The sequence below is a fragment of the Castor canadensis genome, chromosome 7 (genome assembly GCF_047511655.1).
Source record: "Castor canadensis chromosome 7, mCasCan1.hap1v2, whole genome shotgun sequence".
Taxonomy (NCBI): domain Eukaryota; kingdom Metazoa; phylum Chordata; class Mammalia; order Rodentia; family Castoridae; genus Castor; species Castor canadensis.
In genome coordinates this window covers 33,153,659-33,174,968 of record NC_133392.1, presented here as the reverse complement: position 1 = coordinate 33,174,968, position 21,310 = coordinate 33,153,659, and the positions used below count along the sequence as shown (strand labels likewise).

Genomic DNA, 21,310 nt, shown 5'->3' with positions numbered 1-21,310 from the left:
GTGCAGGCATCTGGTGGCACGGGAGCCCTCCTGGTTTCTCCATTTAATGTGGAGTGGGAATGTTACGCACGGGCTGGGGATGTGGAGGAGTAAAAATTTTGCCTCTTCTCGGTGGTTTTTCCTGTAAGGTGTATCTCCAGCATCTCTCTAAGATTTTACTTTAGGAAGCATGCTTTCTGCTTCCTCCCTCTAGTCACCATCTTGGAATCCCCTTGAGGGATATTGTTTTTGATGGGGAAACCAAGAGGGGTCCTTGAGATGAATTAGGACTGGGACCACCATTTGTGCTGGTCCCATGCATGATATGTTAATCTGTCCACACCGTGGGGTCTACTTGTTCCTCTATCAGGGACAAGCAAAAGTACTCCCCTGGGGGTAAAAGGAGCTGCACCCCCAATTTAGATAGAAGGTCTCACCCTAGCAGAGGAGTAGAGGTTTCTGAGACAATTAAAAAGGAGTGACAGAAGTGGAAATCTCTCCAGGAGCAGGCTAGAGGCTGAGTAAAATAATACTCTAGGGCCTGGCCTGATATGCCCCAAACAGTAATTTTCTTGGAGGACCTGGGTCCGGGAGAGAAAGGAATAGCTGAGATGCTGGCTCCAGTACTGATAAGGAGGCTGACCTTGTGCTTTTCAATAGTAAATGTTGCCTGGGGCTCCTCTGTTTTTATGGTGGTTACAGGAGCCTGGATGAGAGGCCCCAGAACCCATCATTGGGTGGGAGGCTCTGGCCTTGGTTCCCTTGGAAACCAAGAAATGCTCCAGGGGCATTTCCTCCTCAAATGGCCTGCCTCCCTACATTGAAAGCATGTCCTCGGGTTTGGACTTTGCCCCAGTGAAGCCTCTCTGAGTGCTGTGATCAGAGCCTCCTGCCATTCATCCTTTCTTTTTTCCCTCTCCAGGTCCTTGTTTCTTTTTCTAAGTCCCTTTTATAGTATATGTATGTGGCTATATGGACCAATTGGTCTAGATCTCTGCTCCCTTCAGCCACCAGTTTTTGAAGCTTTTTACAGACATCTCGGGATGACTGTTAGAAATTTATTTTTTAGGACAATTTCCTCCTTCTGTGACTCTGGTGCAATGTTGGTATGCCTGATCCCTTGCAGAATTGGAAATCTGGGCTCCCTTTTAGGTGTCCAGTGTCTTTGTCTTTCTTCTCCCTTCCCCTCCTCGTCCTGTGTGAGCCCAGCCTGTACGGCCACATTTATCTAAGTGATAATCATCCCCAGCTTTGGCTGCCTGATTTAGTATTTACTGTTTCTCCAGAGAAGTAAGGATCTGAGATAGCAATAGCATTACCTCTTTCCAACTCAGTTCAAAGCTTTGTCTGACTTCTCTGAATGCCTGAATGTTCTGATCTGGGTTTTTGTTGTAATTCCTAAATCCTTTTTTATTTCTCTAAGTTCACTTACTTTAAAAGGAACATGAGCCCTATTCCCTCCAGGAATTAACTGGAGCAGGTAGAGTCCTGTGGGATGATGTCAGATGTGCAAGGTAGCTGGGTAAGGGGGGGAGAGGGGGAGCTGAGGGAGCATTAAATGGTTATTTTTGGTTTCTCAAGGAACTTTGGGGAATTTTTGCAAAGGGTCACCATGGTTTGGGTATCTAGCCTGCATTTGCTCAGCCATTCTGGGTGGTCTCTTAGGAAAAAGAAAAGTTGAATATATGGGACTTCAGTCCACTTTCCATCTTTTTACAGAACATGTCTAATTGAAGAATGGTATTATAATTAATTCTCTCTCCTCTGGCCATCTTTCATCTCCCAGAGGATACTGTGGCCAGGCCTGGATGCAGTAAAACTTGAGTCACTTTCATTGAAAACTTTCTGGATCAAGGTCTTTCCAATGTTTTAGTAAGCTGGCAAGGGGGAACCTTCCTGGGTCCTTGAGGCTTGATTTCCCATCTGAAAAGGAAAACAAGGGAAACTTGATCACCTTAACAGAAGTTTTCTCCTTTTACCTAGGCATCCCCAGGTGAAGAGAAACTTTATGTGGGAGAGGGTCTCCTTCTCTCCTGTGCTCTACTGCCACTGCCACCTGTGGCTAAGGTTGTGGAAGACATTTAGGTATTCTGATTGCAGCCACCCCTCAGAATGCCTCTGATCAGTTTCTTATCTATTTATTTTCACTTGCTTGTTTGCCCTGCAACCCAGGTACCTGGTTCTCCTCTACCAGCTGAAAGCTTGTAATCTGAAAATAACTCTATCAAAGTAACCAAGAGAGCTTACTTGGCCAGAGGGAGGGCCCCTGTGGAGACATGAATGGGGACTCCTGATGAGGTAGACTTTTGTCCCCTATACATCCTGTGAGGCATGTATATTTTCTATGAAAAGAGAGGGAGTGTCTGAAGGCTTTTGCTGTGGTAAGGGACAAAACCAGAGAAGACTGTGAGGTCTCTATCCCTTTAACTGTTTTTTGTTTTGTTTTGTTTTTTTCCTCTTCCCTGAGGGCAGACTGCAGATCCTGCTTAACCAGTTGACTTTTGAGGTTTCTGTCCCTTTAACTGTTTTTTTTTTTTTTCTTGAGGGCAGACCTGCTTAACCAGTTTACTAGATGTTTGACAAAGACAGTTAAGCCCAAGAAGAGAGTAGCACTTTCTGGTGTCTGTCACAGGGATGTAGGGATCTCTCCCAGACTCACTGAACAAGGAAGCCCACTGATGTTTAAAACAAAGGAGGAGAGGGTCTTTCATCCTGAACTACTTGGGAAAGGGGAAGGAGAAGCTGAGGGTTGAGGGAAAAGAGATTTTCCAGGCTCAATGCATAAGCGATTACTGGTCATCACTGCTGTCCAGGTCAATCCTGCCAGAGCAGTATTGGAGCACTGAAAGCAAGGGGTGACTTCCATTCTTGGGCCATGGGAACCGTGCAAGAAGTGTAAGAGATCTGATTGTCTGTTTGCCACAGACATGGCTGAAGGGGTCCAAGACTTAGCCACCTTTGAAGCCTCCAGGCAGGTCAGGAAGTTGCATCTCCAGCCTTCAGTTGACACCGAAGAGTGCCCCGGCCAGAGCACGCTTATTGCTCGAAGAGAAACTTTCCTTTCCACTGGCTGTTTTTGGACCTCCTCCTAAGCAGGTCAGATCTTGAAAGTGAGAGAGTTTGAGGAGGGAGGGAGCTGAGAGTTGAGAGGAGAAAAGCCTTGGTGCACTGAAGTTTGGCTCCACCCAAGTAGCATTGGCAGTCCGGTATAAACCCGCAGCCAGCTCCCAATTTCTGAGCTTGCCTGCCCTACAGCTATAATGTACTCAGAGCTTTTTCTCACATTCCCAAGGGAGAAACCCTCCTTAACAAGAAAGAAAGAGAGAGAGAGAGAGAGAGAGAGAGAGAGAGAAATTCAGCCTGAGAGGTCCACTGTAGCTAAGCTGTGTGGGGGGGTCTGTCCTGGAAAATAGACTCCATCAGGGTGCTGGATGATCATGGTCACTTCCTAGGCAACCTTCTCCAATTTGGCACAATCTATACCAACCTTAGGTTGCCAAATACAATTCACAGATAACACATGCAGGAATTTCAGGTGTTCAGGGTTCTTGTGTCCACTCTGAGAATGAAAGCACAGGCAGACTCCAGCAGCAGAGGTCAGAAAGATTTTATTTGTAGAGAAGAGAAGAGAAAGGCTGCATGGGGGGCATGCAGGTGGATCTGGAAATCAGTGTCCCATGGGTTGGGTTGGAGATTGGGTTTTATAGCCTTTTTGTGTTTTGCCCAAAGGCAGAGATGTCTCTCAGGGGCAGACAGAGGTTTCCTGGGAAGGAGAAGTGTTTCCTTGACTACTTATCACCTTTTGGGACCTCCTGCTGTCTGTTCTTCAGTTTCTCTTGATATCAATGTCTAACTTTATTCCACTAAAATCTGATAAGATATAAGAAATTATTTCAATGTTTTGTATTTGTTAAGACTTGCTTTATGACCTAAAATATGACCTAACATGGATAAAGTTCCATGGGCTCCTGGATATGCCACAGTTATTAAATAGAATAGTCTGTAGATGTCTGTTAAGTCCATTTGATCTATGGTGCAGTTTACTTCATTTATTTATTTACTTATTTATTTATTTTAGTACTGCAGATTGAACCCAGGGCCTTGCATATGCTAGGCAAGCTCTCTACCCCTTGATCCTTGCCCCCAGCCCTCTATGGTACAGTATAACTATAAAGTTTCTTTGTTGATGGTTTTATCTGGATTATCAATCTATTGATGAGAGTAGGGTATTAAAGTCAACCACTATTATTGTATCTGGACTCTTTATGTCTATCTTTCTCTTTATGTCTGATAGTTTTCTGAAACTGGGTGTGTCGAAATTTGGTGCATATGTACTTATAATTATCATCTCTTCTTGATGGATTATTCCCTTTATTAATATATAATCTTTATCTCTACCTAATTTTTTCTTTTGAAGTCTGCTTTGTCAGATATGATTATAACTACTTCTGCTTGCTTTTGGATTCTATTTGCTTGGAATATCATTTTCCATCTTTCCTTTGTGGAAACTTCTTGGATGTAATCCCATTTGTCTATTTTTACTTTTCTTGCCTATGCTTTGGGAACCTCATAAAAAAAAATCTTGCCTGCACCAAGGTCTTGACTATTCTCCCTTTGTTTATTTCTGGTAATTTTATAGTTTTGGGTCTTACATTAGTCTTTGATCCATTTTGTGTTTTTTATAAAGAGTAAGAAGTAGAAATCAACTTGATTCTTCTGCATATATAAATCTAGTTCCATGCTACTTTGGTTGCTGTAACTTTGTAGTGTATTTTGAAATCAGATATTGTGAGGCCTCCAGTTTTGGTTTTGTTGTTGGTGTGTTTTTTTCAGTTTTACTTTGGCTATCCTGTTCATTTTTTGTGTCCTCTTGAATGTCTTTCATCAATGTTTCATAATTTTGTTTATAGAGATCTTTTATTTCCTTATTTAAATTTATTCCTATATATTTTATTTATTACAGCTTGTGTGAATTGCATTGCTTTCTTGATTTCCTAAGTTCATTATTGATTTTTAAAATATTGCTGTTTTTTGTTTGTTGTTTTGTATACTGTAACTTTACTGAATTTATCAATTTTAAGTTTTTGATGAAGTATTTGCATTTTCCTATGCATAAAATAATGTCATCTGCAAACATGGATAATTTGACTTCCTCCTTTCAATTTGGATGTCGTTTGTTTTTTTCTCTTGTCTAATTGCTCTTGCTAAGACTTCCAATACTGGTAAGTAACAGTGGTAAAAGTGGACATCCTTGTCTTGTTCCAGATCTTAAGAGGAAATTCTTTCAGTCTTTCCCCCTTCAATATGATGTCAGCTGTAGGTCACCTTATATAGCCTTTATTGTGTTGAAATATGTTCTTTGTTGAGAGATTTCATCATGAAGGGATAGCAAATCTTAGAAGTTAGTGTTTACAGTTCAATTTTTTTTTTAAGAAATCTGGGAAAATGTGGGGCAGGGAAGCATTTCATATGTAGCATTTGGCATAGTTTGTAGTACCTTATACAACAAATGTTAGTTCTCTCTCTGCCCATAGTGACCAGGAGAGAATGCCCTTCTCAAGTGCTGAGGAATAGGATAAGTTTGTGCCATTCTGGCCCATTGACCTTAATTAAGGGCAAGAGAAGAGTGGAGTAGGCTGTGGTCACCTGGCCATGTGCTCACGATAGCTAGGACTGGAAAGGACAAGGAGTGGCAGGCAGCTCCATTATCTTTGATAGAGAGTAGGATGAGTAAAGACAGAAGAATTCAACAAGACAATTACTTTGCATGACTCAGATGCAAAAAAAGAGGTCAAAGAAGAACAGAAAATAGGTTAGATGTTGGCATTTTTAGCAGTCATTAGCAAAATTCTTCTTCCTCTTCTTTGTTTGGCAGTACTAGGATTCAAACCCAGGGCCTTGCTTATGTTAGGCAAGTGCTCTCCCACTGAGCTACATTCTTAGTCAGCAAAATACTTCTTAAAGTGTATTCTAGAGCTGTGTTTCTCAAAATTTACTGTGCACACTAATCAGTTGAGAATAATTTTAAAATTCAGGCTTTGAGAAATGCAAATTAAAACCACACTAAGATTCCACCTCACCCCTGTTAGAATAGCCATCATCAGCAACACCACCAACAACAGGTGTTGGCGAGGATGCGGGGAAAAAGGAACCCTCTTACACTGTTGGTGGGAATGTAGACTAGTACAACCACTCTGGAAAAAAATTTGGAGGCTACTTAAAAAGCTGGACATCGATCTACCATTTGATCCAGCAATACCACTCTTGGGGATATACCCAAAAGACTGTTACTCCAGAGGCACCTGCACATCCATGTTTATTGCGGCACTATTCACAATAGCCAAGTTATGGAAACAGCCAAGATGCCCCAGCACTGACGAATGGATTAAGAAAATGTGGTATCTATACACAATGGAATTTTATGCAGCCATGAAGAAGAACGAAATGTTATCATTCGCTGGTAAATGGATGGAATTGGAGAACATCATTCTGAGTGAGGTTAGCCTGGCCCAAAAGACCAAAAATCGTATGTTCTCCCTCATATGTGGACATTAGATCAAGGGCAAACACAACAAGAGGATTGGACTATGAGCACATGATAAAAGCTTTAGCACACAAGGGAGGGGTGAGGATAGGTAAGACACCTAAAAAACTAGCTAGCATTTGTTGCCCTTAATGCAGAGAAACTAAAGCAGATACCTTAAAGCAACTGAGGCCAATAGGAAAAGGGGACCAGGAACTAGAGAAAAGGTTAGATTACAAAGAATTAACCTAGAAGGTAACACCCACGCACAGGAAATCAATGTGAGTCAATGCCCTGTATAGCTATCCTTATCTCAACCAGCAAAACCCCTTGTTCCTTCCTATTATTGCTTATACTCTCTCTACAACAAAATTAGAGATAAGGGCAAAATAGTTTCTGCGGGGTATTGAGGGGGGGAGCGGGAGGGGGTGGAGTGGGTGGTAAGGGAGGGGGTGGGGGCAGGGGGGAGAAATAAACCAAGCCTTGTATGCACATATGAATAATAAAAGAAAAATGAAAAAAAAATAAAATTCAGGCTTTGAGTTGATAATTCTAGGGTGAGGATGAACAAGCTCCTAGGAGATGCTGATGCTGTCAGTTCAGACAGTAGACTGAGTGGTAAGGCTTTTTTTTCCTTACATACTTATAGAGGCTCTGAGTCAAAGACTGGTGAAGAGCACATAGGAAACTGATTAAACAAAAATTAATGGACTTTTTCCAGGCAATATTTTCATAGCTTTAACCTCCAACTTTTAGGGGATTAAAAGAGATACTGAAATTACTGTTTCTGAACTACTAAAACCACAGAAACTGATTTTTTTTCCTGAAGTACCTAATTATTATCACACAGAGCCCCATGGAGGAAAAGCTTCCTTAGGAGGCCCTAAACTGAAAACTCCTGAAGGAGTACTACATCATTCCCAAAGCCTCTGGGAGAGGCCGGCCCTCAGGCTTCCAGGAGATGGGGGTTTTTCCTCTTTTCATCAGGCCCAGTAGTTAAAAAGAAAGCTGTGGAGAGGTGCCTGTTGTACAAATATGATATTTCCTTCATTTCACTTCTAGATAAGAACATCTTTTGCTGAAGTAAAGGAGAAGTACCTGAGTGAATACTGTTTTTCCGGTGTCTATATTCTCTCCCTTCTTCTGCAAGGCTATCATTTCTCAAACGATTCCTGGGAACAAATTCACTTTATGGGCAAGGTAATTTGGGTATCTATTGGGTGTGTGGAGGTTGGGTGGTAGTGACTGCAGCTTTGGGCTTGAAAAAGGTGGGAGTCAACCTGATTTAAGTATTGGCCTGATATCCTGTTCCACCATTCCACCTCTAACCCAAGCTGGCCCTCTGTTTCAAGCCCTTCCAGGAGTATCAACCAGCTATGGGCACCACTCTAAGGAGAGCTTGCACACTCAGTTGAACCTTTCTGCCCAAATAACAGTGACTTGTTCTCATAAAACAAAAAAATAAGATACTAAAGTAATGTAACAGCACTTCAGGAGCCACAGTGATTCTGCATGCTGACTTCAAAATCCCTCCCAAAGGCCCCTTCTGCTATCCAGGAAAGGGTAGTAGGATTTATTTATAAGGAGTGAAGGATTGTGTTTGTTTCAAGGCTCACCAGTCTGAAAGCTGTGTATGAAGGAAGAAACTGAATGTCTGTGAATGCGGCCATTGCATAGAAGCCAGGCTTAGCATGACCCCTGAAGAAGTAACCTCCCTGCTGTGCTTTATCATAGCGCCACCTGCAGGTATTCAGGCATAAAGAAACACTGGCATCAGCTGTAACTCATGCTTGATGAAAAGTATCAAGAACAGTGTTTCTCTGTGTTTTTAAACCTATGTCCCCTAATGGCAAAAATGTTGATTTCAAGCAAAACAAAGCATCAAAATAGAGGGTTGTATCAGCTCCCAGGACACTGGTATCATTATACTCTTCATTACTGACCTTGCTAATTCAGACCAATCTTTTCCTTCTTTTTACATCCCAGACTTCCTTCCATTCCATTACAGTCTATTTTGTTTCTTTGAAAGACCTAGGTTAAATTTATGATTGACATGCTGGATAGTCCTGATTTATATTTTTGAATCCAATCATGATCCAATATTTCTAAGCCTCTAACTCTGGACACTTCCTTGACACATGTAGTCATACAGGGTTTTCCATCTGTTCAGAGGAAAAAGTAGACCCTTTACAAATTAATTCCTAATGTTAGGGAGGGCTTGAAGGAAAGGAGAATATTGCCACATGATATTTGTTGGAATGTAAATTGATACAACCTTTTGAGAGATTGTTTTGATAACATGTGCTAAGATTCTTAAAAATATACCTATCATTTCCAACTACTCCATTTCTAGGATTTAAAAATAACTGGTTAAACTGTGTAAAAGGCATTTCATGCCAGTGATGATGACATAGAAATACCTTAAGAGACACGGGACATTGTTCAAAAGGTATTATTAAATGAGTTATTCTACATACAACTTAATTCCATTTTTGTATGAAAGAACATATTCAGAGAGAACAGGAAGGATATGTCACAAAGAGGTAACAGCAGTAAGTCCTAGTGGTAAAGTATAGATAGTTTTAATTTTCTTCTTTAGACTTACCTGTACTTCCTAATTTTTCTACTATGACTATGCATAACTCATGTAATAAACCATTTACAAAACTATTACTCAGAGACCACTTATGTTCCAATAAGTTCTGAGGTGACTGGAAATTATTCCTAGGAATATGGGAGGGTCACAGCATGTTTTATCATTTAATTAGAATCCTTTCTCCTACATAGGAAGTCTTCTAACTTCCATAAAGTTGACTTGCTGGAGTTATTCCCCAGTTTCTTCCTAGCAAAGCTCTGGCAAAGATGTGAAAGACTAGGGACAATCATTATTCCTTCATCTTTTTGCCGCTTCCTATCACCTCCCCTCCCCTCTTCATATAAACAAGAAAACAAGAATGCAAAGCTCCAAAGTTCTATGTGAATTAAGTTCTTCCAGGCAGGATAATTGGGCATCCATTCAGAAATTCCTTTCTGAACTTTGGAAATATTTTTGAGGTTTCAAACTCTCTCTTAATCATTTGCTGCTATTTTGTTCACAACCATATGCTAAGTAAAGAATATAAAATTAATCGATTTGGGTGCTCTCTACCCTTTGGTTGCTCAGTGTTATAGATGAGGTTGCATGAAAACTAGATTATCTCCTTGGACCACAAATAACAGACTTTCCCCACTGTTTGCAGATCCAGGGCAGCAATGCTGGGTGGACTTTGGGCTACATGCTGAACCTGACCAACATGATCCCAGCTGAACAGCCGTCATCTGCACGTCTCCCTCACTCCATCTACATCTTCCTCATGGTCCTCTTCTCCCTGATCTTGGTTGCAGTGATCATCACAGGCTTGTTTATTTGTAACAAGCCTTCATATTTCTGGAAAGAAATGGTATAGCAGAAGTAGCTGAAATCTGCTGGCTGGAGTGAGAAAAGAACTTGCCCAGGGAGCACATTCCTCCAGGCAGCAGTGTACAAGATCATCCTTACTTGTTTGCCAGGGCCAGTCTAGATCAGCATGATGCTTCCTTGGCTTTGGCTGAAACCTTTCCTTGAAAGGTATTTCACTACCCTCTGCCTCAAGGACTTACTAGCAGAGACTGTCCCTTGTGTCTTTCCTAGCTCTTTCTGTTTTGTCCTCTGTACTTGTGTAGGTTAAAGACCTGCCACCTTTCATGATTTTTGCTTTATAAAAGACCAGTATTGACTTGTCTGAAAGAACAGAGTCCTGAGTCCTGTACTGGGAATTTGAGCTGGCTAAAAGAAGAATCTCAGGAATTGGCTCAGTTATTCTCTTTTAAGAATCCCTCTCTCCTTCCTTCCTCCTACTTATTAAGAAAGCCATACAATGCCTTTGGAGAGAGCAGACACATAAACTATTCCCAGCCTGCCCTTTGGGTAGTAGAATTTTCTAGTATAGGTAAATATGTGCTAAGGCCAAAGAGTTTTTGCAAGGGAATGTATTGCTTATGCACTTCATATAATTCTTAATCCCCTTAAAATAGGGATGTGAATGAGCCACATACACCTGGGTGATGCCAAAATACTACCAAGTAGAACACTCAGACCGGAGACTTTTTTAAAAAGCAGATGCACATGTAGACATTCACGTATCAGGGGACACTGTGGTAGGTATGTACATGTTAGGAAAAAAAATACAGTTACAACTCAGGGTTGGGAAAAATGCATCCTCCAATGCATTTTTTTGAATTTTGTTTTATTATGTTAAAATATACACATCAATGTCACCATCTTAACATTCAGTACAATTTAGTGGCATTTAGTTGCACGAACATCACTACTTTGTTTCATTAGCATTTAATCACCTGGAAGTTGGCTAGGGACAAGACCATCCTTTTAGGTCTGCTCAAACCACAAATCTTCCTGTTGACAGCTAACTGTGTTAACCAACTGTACCACAAAGATGGCCCACTGAGTTTTAAAACCAGTCCACATCTTATTGTCCCAAGATTAATTTAATTCCAGGGTGGCATTAGTGTGGAGTGGCAATGCTGTTGCCCTGTCATGGTATTTACACATTAAAATATGTTAGGAATGAAGTCTGAAAGTGTTGCCATCTCTGTCATACAAATATTGGCTTCATTTACTTATTTCATAGACTATTTTGTGGGAGAAGTGGCTATAAACTTCATCATGGAAACAAAAAGAGACCCAGTACCTTTCCTTTAAAGACTGCTATGATATTTAACCTGTTGAGTAGGATTGAGTGGTGATACTATACTCACCTTAACCCAACCTGTTTATCCATTTCTGGGTCTGGGGACTGAGTGTCGAGCTGATGGGAAAAGCAAAGCTCTCCACAAACTAGAAGCCAAATGTCCCTGTGTCTCTTGAATAATCAAGCCATTTTTAAAAATAAAAGTTGGGTGAATATAAACAATAAACTTTCTTTTCTGTTATTCACAATTAAATTTACTGGGCCTTGATTAGGAATCAGAAACCAAACTGGAGTATATTCAAACTCTCCTTCTGGTGGCAGTTGGCCACATTAATACAGCTGCTGTGTGCTCAGGTACATTGGGCTCATTTTCTCATTTCATTCTCACAGCAGTCTGAAGAATGTATACATACCACTCTCAATGCCCATGGCAACACTGAAACTCAAGTCTTCTGCCCTAAGTCTACTGTTTTTTTCTTTTCTAAACACTTCCTCTCAGCAAACTGGAGTTAGAATTTACGAGTTTCCTTCAGAAAACACAAATCTTTTCTTATTCCATTTCCACCTTGTTGTCGAAGTCTGAAAAAAACTCTTTTAAGGTATTTGGGAGTCAATATCCACTTGTCAAAATTTCAAACTATGAAGATCATTAGCAGGACAACCTAATCTCAATTGTATTGGAGGGAAGGTTGATTTTGAGGTAAATCCAGGAATCTGCTTTAGGCTATGCTGGGTGGACTAGGCCACATAAGATGGGTCACTATCAATTAATTTTAATATTGGATTGCCCACTGGTTATAATTGATTACAATCCATTCCTGGTCTTTCACCCAGGACTCAAAACTTGGTTCTGGTAACCCTATTCCTTCATAAGGTCAGGAAAATACTTTCTATGAACCTACAGGGGAAAGAAATCAGCAGAAATGGTTACATCTGTAGACAAAGAATGAACCTACTTAATTAGGCTGTGTGTGTGTGTGTGTGTGTGTGTGTGTGTGTGTGTGTGAAAGAGAGACAGGAGAGAGAGAGAGAAATAAAAGTCTCAACTCATTAAATTCTTAAATTACTAAGAAATGTAAAATGTGAAATAAATAAGTTTCAAAAAGTTTACTTAATTTTAATATTGTGTTAGTGTTAGTCAAGGTACCTGTAAGAAACAGATGGTATGGTTCAAACTCAATAACCAAGGACTTTAATACAGCAACTAAATTCCAAATATTTTCATTTCAACAAATAATCAATACAAAATTATTAATGAGGAATTTGGGGGTTTTTCATGCTAGGTTTTCAAAATGTTTTATGTATATTACATTTACAGGGCATCTTAATTAGAACTAGCCACTTTACAAGGACTCAACATTAGCCTCATGTAGCTAGTGGCTATCATATTGGGCAGCCTATGTCTAAAAAACACACTTAAAGTTAAAAAGATAAGTAATAGTTCTCAATGTCTTTTCCTTAGAAGGGAGGTCTTAAATAGATAAAATTCTATAACATTCTTGCTATTATATTTATTATATGTGGATATTAACATTTTTCTTAAACAAGTTTTTAAAATCCTAGCTGAGAATTTCATCTCATTCTTACGGTTTTGCTGCCTTTATGTGAAGGCAGAAATGCTTGTTATTCAGGCCGTGGTGCCTAATGAGAGACTGTGGGACATTTTCACCTGAATTCAAAGATAATACAAGATAGTTCTTGATGCTTGCATTCTGAAAAATGTATATTTGAATATCAAAATAAATTTCAGTCTTTTAGCTAGAATGCAGTGGTCACATTTGTAATGTCAGTAACTCAGGAGGTGGAGACAGGGAAGATCACAGTCTGAGGCCAGCCTAAACAAAACATTACCAAGACTCCATCTCAGCAAACAAACTGGATATGGTGGTGTATTCCTGTAGTCCCAGCCACACAGGAAGCTGTAGGTAGGACCAAGAGAGAACTGTGGTCAGAGGCTGTCTCAGGAAAAAAAATGCAAGACCCGATATGAAAAAAAACTAAAGCAAAAAGAGGTTAGGGTGTGGCTGAAGTGATAGAGCACTTGCCTTGCAAGTACAAAGCTGTGAACTCAAACCTCACTACCACCCAAAAATTTGTTTTTTAAAAAAGAACAGTCTTTTAATATATCACAGAACAAGTTTTGCTATGTCATAGTAAAGTTACTATTAAAATATATTCTCATTTACTGTCAATTTAAAAGATCATCTGAATTTCACCCAAATACATCCATGGTCACTTCCTGATTCAAATTCTGATAGTTGCTATTTTGTTAGAACATGACAGTTGCTTGTAATTAGCTGGGTTTATTAACCATAAACCCATTTTCTTTCAGTTGGTATTTACAAAAATTTTTTGTAACAAACTTTCAGTGGCTCACCACAATAAACATTGATCTTCAAGTTTATGAGTCTGCAAGTCAGCCAGGCAGCTCTGCTTCAGGTGCTGAGTCTGGATCAGGCCTCTTCCATCTATCTCTTGTCCTCCTTGTCCACCATGGACATGGGACATGGGAAAACATGAGACATGTTTTCATGATGAGTGCAGAGGCTCATGAAAGAAGAAAGTAGAATGTCTCGTAAGGCCTCAACTTGAACAAGCTCCTCATCACTCCATTCACACTCTATTGTCCAAAAAGTCATGACCAAGCTCAACATCAGCAAATTAGAGAAGTGCTAGAAAAAATATCAAAGGGCATGGACAATTATCAAATAGAGGAAAGGAGTGAAGCACTGGGCAAATGATTCAATATTCCACAGTGTCTCATGTACCTCCTGTATATTACAATATACTAGTCTTGAGAAGGAACAGTCTATTTAAAAATCATGACTTCCCAGTCTATAGCTTGATTCTACAGCTTTAATTTGGATGCTTTGGCAGCTCCCAAATTAGTCTTGCATTCTAAACTGGGAGATTTCCCAGGAGATCATGTGTCTATTTATTTTCTTTCTTCATGTGTTTAGGACAATGTATAATTACCCAACTTTTTATTTGCACATGAATCTAATGTAACTGAACACAGTTCAGTTGATTTTATCATGGTGAAATGGATTTTTTAATAATAGGGAGAGAGGTACCTCTATGAGTTTCTATTTAGATAAGTGGCATTTAGTGAGGGCATCGCTATATATTTCTCTAATGAGATAAATTAATCTCTAAATTGAAGTTATACAATGATGGCATCACCCTTATCAGTGCTGCAGTTACTTTTTGTTTGTATATCCCTTCTGCAGGTATGTTGAATAGCAAAACTCATAGGTGAACATGGATTAGGCAATGCCAAGTAAGATTCATGCATCTGAGAAGCAACCTCACCCCTTTTGAAGTTCTAAGAGGGGAGGAAAGTCTTGGAAGCTAAGCAGGGAATGGTGTGTATTTGAAAATGACCTCTGCCTTTACTCCTAACCCTGCTTCTGCCCTTCTATTTTATCATGATTAATACTCTCATAGCCTCAAGATCAGAAACATCTTCATCTTATGAACTGCCATTCTGCCTCTGTAACATTCTTCATTTTGATTTCCACTTCTTGTCTTATTGGAGTTGCTTAAGTAAAGATCTGTAATATATTTCACCTGTACTGATACCAGGAATGGTGATTTTGACTCTATTGCTGCTAGGTTCATCTTTATAAAAAGCAGACTTAATCACACTATTCTCCAACTGAAATCACTGACTGTAGCTTTCCATTGCTACATAATAAAGTAAAAAACTCTCCAACAGACATTCAAGATTTTCAACAGTATGGCTATTGGCTTTCTCCAGGCTCATATCCCATTTCACTCCTCTGATATTCCCTATATTCCAGTCAGGTGGACTGATTCTTCCCTAACACTATTCAGGTTGTTATTTCAATTTGGAATACCTTTGCCCCACACTACCTTCAAAGCTTACCTCAATTTCCACTCCCTTCTTCCACATCTCCCAAGTCCGAACATTTCCTTGTGCTACTATAGGCCTTCTTTTGGGCCTCCTAATTTAGCCATTGTGTCCAGTACTGGGATTATTTTTCTTGGGACAAAATATGTGACCTATTTCTTTCTGAAAAGTAAGACAGTGATATTTTAGTAGGACATAAGCATAATCCTAGTCAGACTCCCTATCCACTACTAGGCCAGCTACAAACCCTAGGTTCCTGGTGGGCTGTTCATATCACTATTTCTGCCTCACTATTTTTATTTATGTTACTTTTTTTTGTGGTACTGGGACTTGAACTCAGGGCTTCACCCTTGCTAGACAGGTGCTCCACCACTTGAGTCACTCCATCAGCCCTTTTTTGTATTGGTATTTTCAAGAGAGGGTCTTGGAAACGATTTGCCCAGAGCTGGCTTTGAACCATGATCCTCCTGATCTCTGCCTCCTATGTAGCTAGGATTACAGGTGTAAGCCACTGGCGCCCAGCCTATTTATGTTATCTCTTGATATGACCATCTTCCTCCTCCAGCTTTTAAGGACCAGCTGAGCCCCTCCTTCCTCCATGAAGCTTTCTGTGATTACTCTGGCCACATGGAGCTTTTCCTTCTTGGGATATGCGTTTAGTTTCTGTATAACACACCATGCAGCACTTGACTGCACTGTTATTAAAGTAGAATTTTAAGGATTAGAATGAACCTTAACAGACCACGATTTTCAAAATTTAATGCGGATGCAAACTGCTTAGGAGTCTTGTTGAAATATAGCTCTAGGGCAAGGCCCAAGATTCTACATTTCAAAAAATGCCAATACTGTTGTCCAGGGATTCTGCTTAGGATATAGATCACTTCATTGCTCCATGAAGTTTCTTTTACTGGCTCTCAGGTAAGTGATCATCTATTAACTGACAGCTGTCCTTCTCAGGCAGCTTTTTCCAATTAGGCCAGCTCAAGTGTCACAAAGCTTTCTCTTCTTCCACAACAATTCAAGTGTCTTTGTCAGTTTTCTGTGCCTCAGGAGATTCCTCCCTGCCTTGCCTCTCTGCCTTCTGAAAACTCCTGCAGCAAACTCACTGAAGACTTGGTGTCCCTCAAGGGATTTTTCTCAGATTTCTTCAGTAAGTTACCCTTCCCCGACTACTGCCCTTACAGGCCCATGAGAAAGAATTGGTAGGTGATACATTATGTTAGTCTACATGAAACCTTTAAAAATTATTTAAAAATCTAGAGCTGGTTTATTACTATTCCTGTCTATGGTGGATTTTCACTTCTCCAGTCACTCTGCTAGATATGAAAGAGCTAGTCATTTTCAGAAATTTAGTTCATACAGGTTTTAGAAATTATAATTTTATAGTTTAACTAGCTGCTTAGAAGCTACAATTTCTTGCCATATGCACACAATAATTACTTGCAAAATGAGCAAGCAAATCATAAAGAAATTATTTAAAAATTCTTGAGTATTTTTAATATTCTTAATTCACAAATAATTGTGTATATGAGGTATAATGTGACTTTCTGATCTACTCATACATAGTAGAAAAATTCAATCTAATTAACAAATCTGTCACCTCATCAACCAATTTTTTTAGTGATAAGGACATTAGAAATCTTTTAGCATAAAATTATTTTTTATAATATTTTCAGCCAGAAATGCAATTCATTATCATACAAAACTAAAAATAGAGCCTTAATAAATCAAATGTATTTCCAGTTTTGAAAAAGGCAACAATTATTTGTATTCCACCTTGTTAGTTTCTTTAGGTATAGTTACATGTACTCTTAAAAAGTTGAAATGGATAATTTTATAATTATATAAATTGCCTTTTGAAATACATTTTTTATTATAAGATGATTTTTTTGCCCAGTAACGATGAAAAAGGAAGCAAGTACAGGTAATCAATAGCTTTAAAAATTAAGTACTCAGCACTGAGTCCATGTTTTCCTTCTTTTTCCCTTTTTTACTTTTTTTGAAACAGGCTCTTAAGATGTAGTCCAGGCTGGTCTGGTACTCCCTATATAGTCTAAACTGGTCTTGAACTTGTGATCCTCCTCGCCTCCCCACATGTTGGGATTGCAGGTGCCACCATGCCCAGCCCTTATTTTTTTCTTGATGGTAAAAATAGAATGCTCTTTCTTTTCAGTTCTATAATCTAAAGGCATACTGTAATTGTAATTAATAGCTTAAAAATATGACCTTTTGTATTGTTGCATATCTCTTGGATTTTTACCTCTACAATAATCAATTGAACCATGTTGAAATAATACACAAAGCTGGAAATCCATGCCAAGAATATGGTATGAATCTGCTCTGTCCTCTGAAGTTAAATCTGTTTAAAGGATGCACTCTTCAACTGTCTGGACAGTTAATAGATTGAACATGCCAGTTAATTAATATAACAGAAACAAGTTATTTGAAACTTTTTTGTGGTGTTGGGGATTGAATACAGAATCTTGCACATGTTTTTAAAATTTTTATTAGATTTTTCAAATATTAGCCAAAGAAGAATAATATTATACATGCCCATGCATCAATAACAGAGCTTCATCCATTATAATCATTTTGCTAATCATGTAGAAATAGTGCTAATTATAATCTCAAATGGAACAGGACTACAACTTCATGAAGAGCACTGTACTGAAAGAAGTAATGATTAAATGCATTGTTTCACTGACAGTCAAATGGTGAAGATGGGCAGAATCATTCCATGATGCAACATGAATAGTAAATAGTTGGTACACAAGGATACATTTTGTTGACTGACTAGACTAGCAGGAGACATTTTATAGTCCCCTCTTCATCCTGCCTATTTACCTACTCTTTTTAAATTACAAAGTTAAAGATAACAGAATCGGTTTAGTATAGCAGCAAACCAATGGGTTATATTGCTTAAGACGGTCTCTTCTAGAATATTGCTTTGATATTGAAAGGCTGGAAAAAGCTAATGAATCACCTACTGTAAACTGTAACTTGTGCTTTTCATATATGCATGTACCCTACAACCTCTCTTAATAAACCCCTACTGAAATACACATTTGTGGAATAATTCTAATAAGTTTTAAAGGTAAATGTTTCATAGTGTTTCTATTGATCTCTTATTTTTTTCCAACAATAGTCCCTTCTTACCCAAATTTCTAATATTCTGTGTTGCATAGCCCTATCAGTAGTGGGTAAGTTAAGAGGAAAAGGGTAGAAGGAATCCTGTCTTGGTTGTCATTTGCCTTAATTTTTCTCAGACCACGTTTTTTGTTGTTGTTGTTGTTATTGTATCTAAATATTCCTTTAAGTCTGTCCACTTGATCAGAGTACTTCTGAATTATTTTAACCCTGTATATGGTAGCTGAAAGAGTAAAGTAAGAAAAACTAGGTAACTTGTAACAAAAACTTAGATCTGATTTTTATAGTTTAATATAGAATTGATCTTAGTTGTAAGTTTATATTAAAACTTACACTCTTTCATATAGTATAATTATAATCTGGACCCTACATTTATTGGTGTTGAATGACAGGAGGAAAGAAAAAGGAAGCCAAAAAAAATTTTATTTTACATGCCCTCTTTTGAATACTATACTACTTCTAACCTTTTTAATACGAGCAATAAGCTTTCCCAAGGGACCAACCTTGGCTTTTATCTTATACTGGAAGACACCGGGCTGGAGTTAGGGGACAGACTTATAATTTTGAAATAAAGCTAAGTTATCATAAGAGAAATGAAAGCTAAATTTCGGGTTCAACTGGTATCATATGCTAGTCACTGGAAACCTAGATACAGATGAACTAATAAATCAGTTTTTATAATTCTAAGTCATAATGGAGAAGTGACAGTCATTTCAAGATGTCACGGCCAGGCACAGAAATTATATAAAAACCCTAAATATGTATGAGTTCATGAATATGCTTACATGTCAATGGTAGAAATTAAGGGAAAAGACTTGAAAAAGATGGGGAATTTCCAATTCATACCAATTAGAAATAAATCTTGGTTTTAGACATCAAATAGAAATTTTAGTTTTGAGTGACAATTTATACCACTTTTGAATGTTCATATCACACCCTAATTTGAAAGAAAGTTGAGTGTCTTATTGAAATCAAGTGCCATTTCTTGCTGTATGGTACAAATTACTCACATGTCTAAATAACAATCAGGAATTTATGTTACTCAGAAGTGGATAGTACTGATAAGATCTTGATCTTTGTAAGGATATTTCATGTTTAAAATCCAAATCTCCCAATATTATTTGTTCTTGTTCATCAGGTGGGTGGTCACAGCAAGATGTTTGCCTTGCTCCAATTTCATTTATTTTTGAAACTTTAGAAAGGGTAGTAGTCTTTGTTCATGACTTCCATTTTTTTCCAATGGAATTTTCTCTTAGAAATCATTGTTGGAAAGGTCATGAAAAGGTATCAGAGTATACTTGATAATTTATCGGTATATTCTAAACCTTCCAAGATCATTTCATCATGAGAACAGTTCTGGGGAAAACCACCTCTGCTGAGGTAATTAAACCGTGTACATAACTGATCCTAGAAATCATGAGGTGAGTACTTCTTACAGCTGTTACAGAAAGGCCATCATTTTTTCTAGTGACCTGTGCAAGCTCATCCTAGAAACCTAACTGGGAGTGATGGGAGATTAAGAAAGGACAAAAGATAGAAGACAAACATACAGAAAGCTGGGGTTAAGTGGGGTAGGGTGCTCGGATGGAGACACACAACAGCCCCATCCACCTTCAGCAAGTTAATTATATACAGTGGCAAACAAGGAGGTGGAGCAATAGTTTGGGGGGATGGGGCATGACACTAGTTATCAGGAACAGGAGGAACCTGCAATCTGATTGCTACTCTCTGAACATAAACATCTTAGGAAAAACAACTGTGCTACATTTTGCCCTCACTTCCTTCTGCAGCTGGGGCTGTGCCAACTCAGACTGCAGATTATTTGACATAGCTGTACCTTTATGTCATGTTCTCATAGGCTTCTCATACTCCGCTCTCCACAATTTTTGTCTTTGGCTTTTGTTAACAAACCCAAAATCTTTCATTGGAAAATGTTCCTGAAAGTTACTATAGGCTTGATGGCTACGTATAGTATGCAACCTCTCTGTCCACAAACATATCTAACAAAATGAAAGTCAAGCAGAGCATGGTAGTACAAACATGTTATCCCAGCACTTGGGACACTGAGGCAGGAGGATCTCAAGTTTGAGGCCAGCCTGGGCTACACAGTGAGAACTTGTTTCAAGACAAACAGAAAAAAAATCAAAATATTCTCCATGGTCTGGTTCATGGTAGTCATTTGTGAGGCTGGTGATCATGAAATGGTCTTGGTGTTGTTCCAGGCACCTTGTTATTAAAATTTATCTCCTCTTGGGAGACTCCATAACATGTAATTGGCAAAAAATGGACACTTGTTTCTGGTTCTTTGTTACTAAAATCCCAATCTCTCATGTATCTTTCTGGCATGCTGTTACTATGATTCTCATTAAGATCTCCATGCCTTTGATCAGGTCCATTGTTGACACAATGATCATCTTTTAACTGAACATCATTTCAAGGGTATTGATCACAAAGAAGCCTTGACTTTTCACAGACTTGTGTATGGGAGTAGGAATATGCTACAAATTCTTGGTATGTTAACAATTAATAAGGGGTAAATGCCATCCTATTAGCACATTCTGTTTATTAAATTCAGCGGGAGACAGGTTAACTTTTGTGTGATGTTACCTAAATTTAGTTGTGCCTTATTTTCATTTTTCTCCTTTGTATCTGCTTATGAGCCCAAAACACTCTCCTAAAATTGTCACCTTGTAAATTTCCAAACAAAAATATGTTGGGATTAAACAATGAATTTTTTGTTAAACTTGGTTGACCAACACATTTTCCAGTATCTTTCATTTAAAGAAAAGAAATTGTCATAACCAGATCACTTTTACCACAATTTAGCTGATCCATATAAGAAATAATCTTACATGAAAATTGATGTAATAAACTTTGTCTAAAAATAATCTTACAAATATGGCTGATGATATGAAGGCTTATTGTACTGACTTGTGCCAGAAGAAGAAATCATGTTGATTTCTTCTACCTATAGAGCTTATTATATAAAAATATTTGATGTAAATAACAATTGGAGCTGTTTTAGTTTCCACTTTTACAAATAAAGCTGCTATGAGTATT

General features: G+C 38.6%; 1 protein-coding gene across 2 annotated transcripts in view; it reads left to right on the top strand.

The window, feature by feature from the left end:
• Entpd1 (ectonucleoside triphosphate diphosphohydrolase 1) overlaps window positions 1-21,310 on the top strand; it is a 123,196-nt gene extending 101,886 nt beyond the window's left edge. For both annotated transcript variants that reach the window (XM_020175081.2, XM_074078636.1), the window contains 2 exons: window positions 7,565-7,702; window positions 9,742-21,310. In XM_020175081.2, the coding sequence (XP_020030670.1) occupies window positions 7,565-7,702; window positions 9,742-9,948 (345 nt within the window). In that variant the 3' untranslated portion in view covers window positions 9,949-21,310. The remainder of the gene's footprint in view (window positions 1-7,564; window positions 7,703-9,741) is intronic.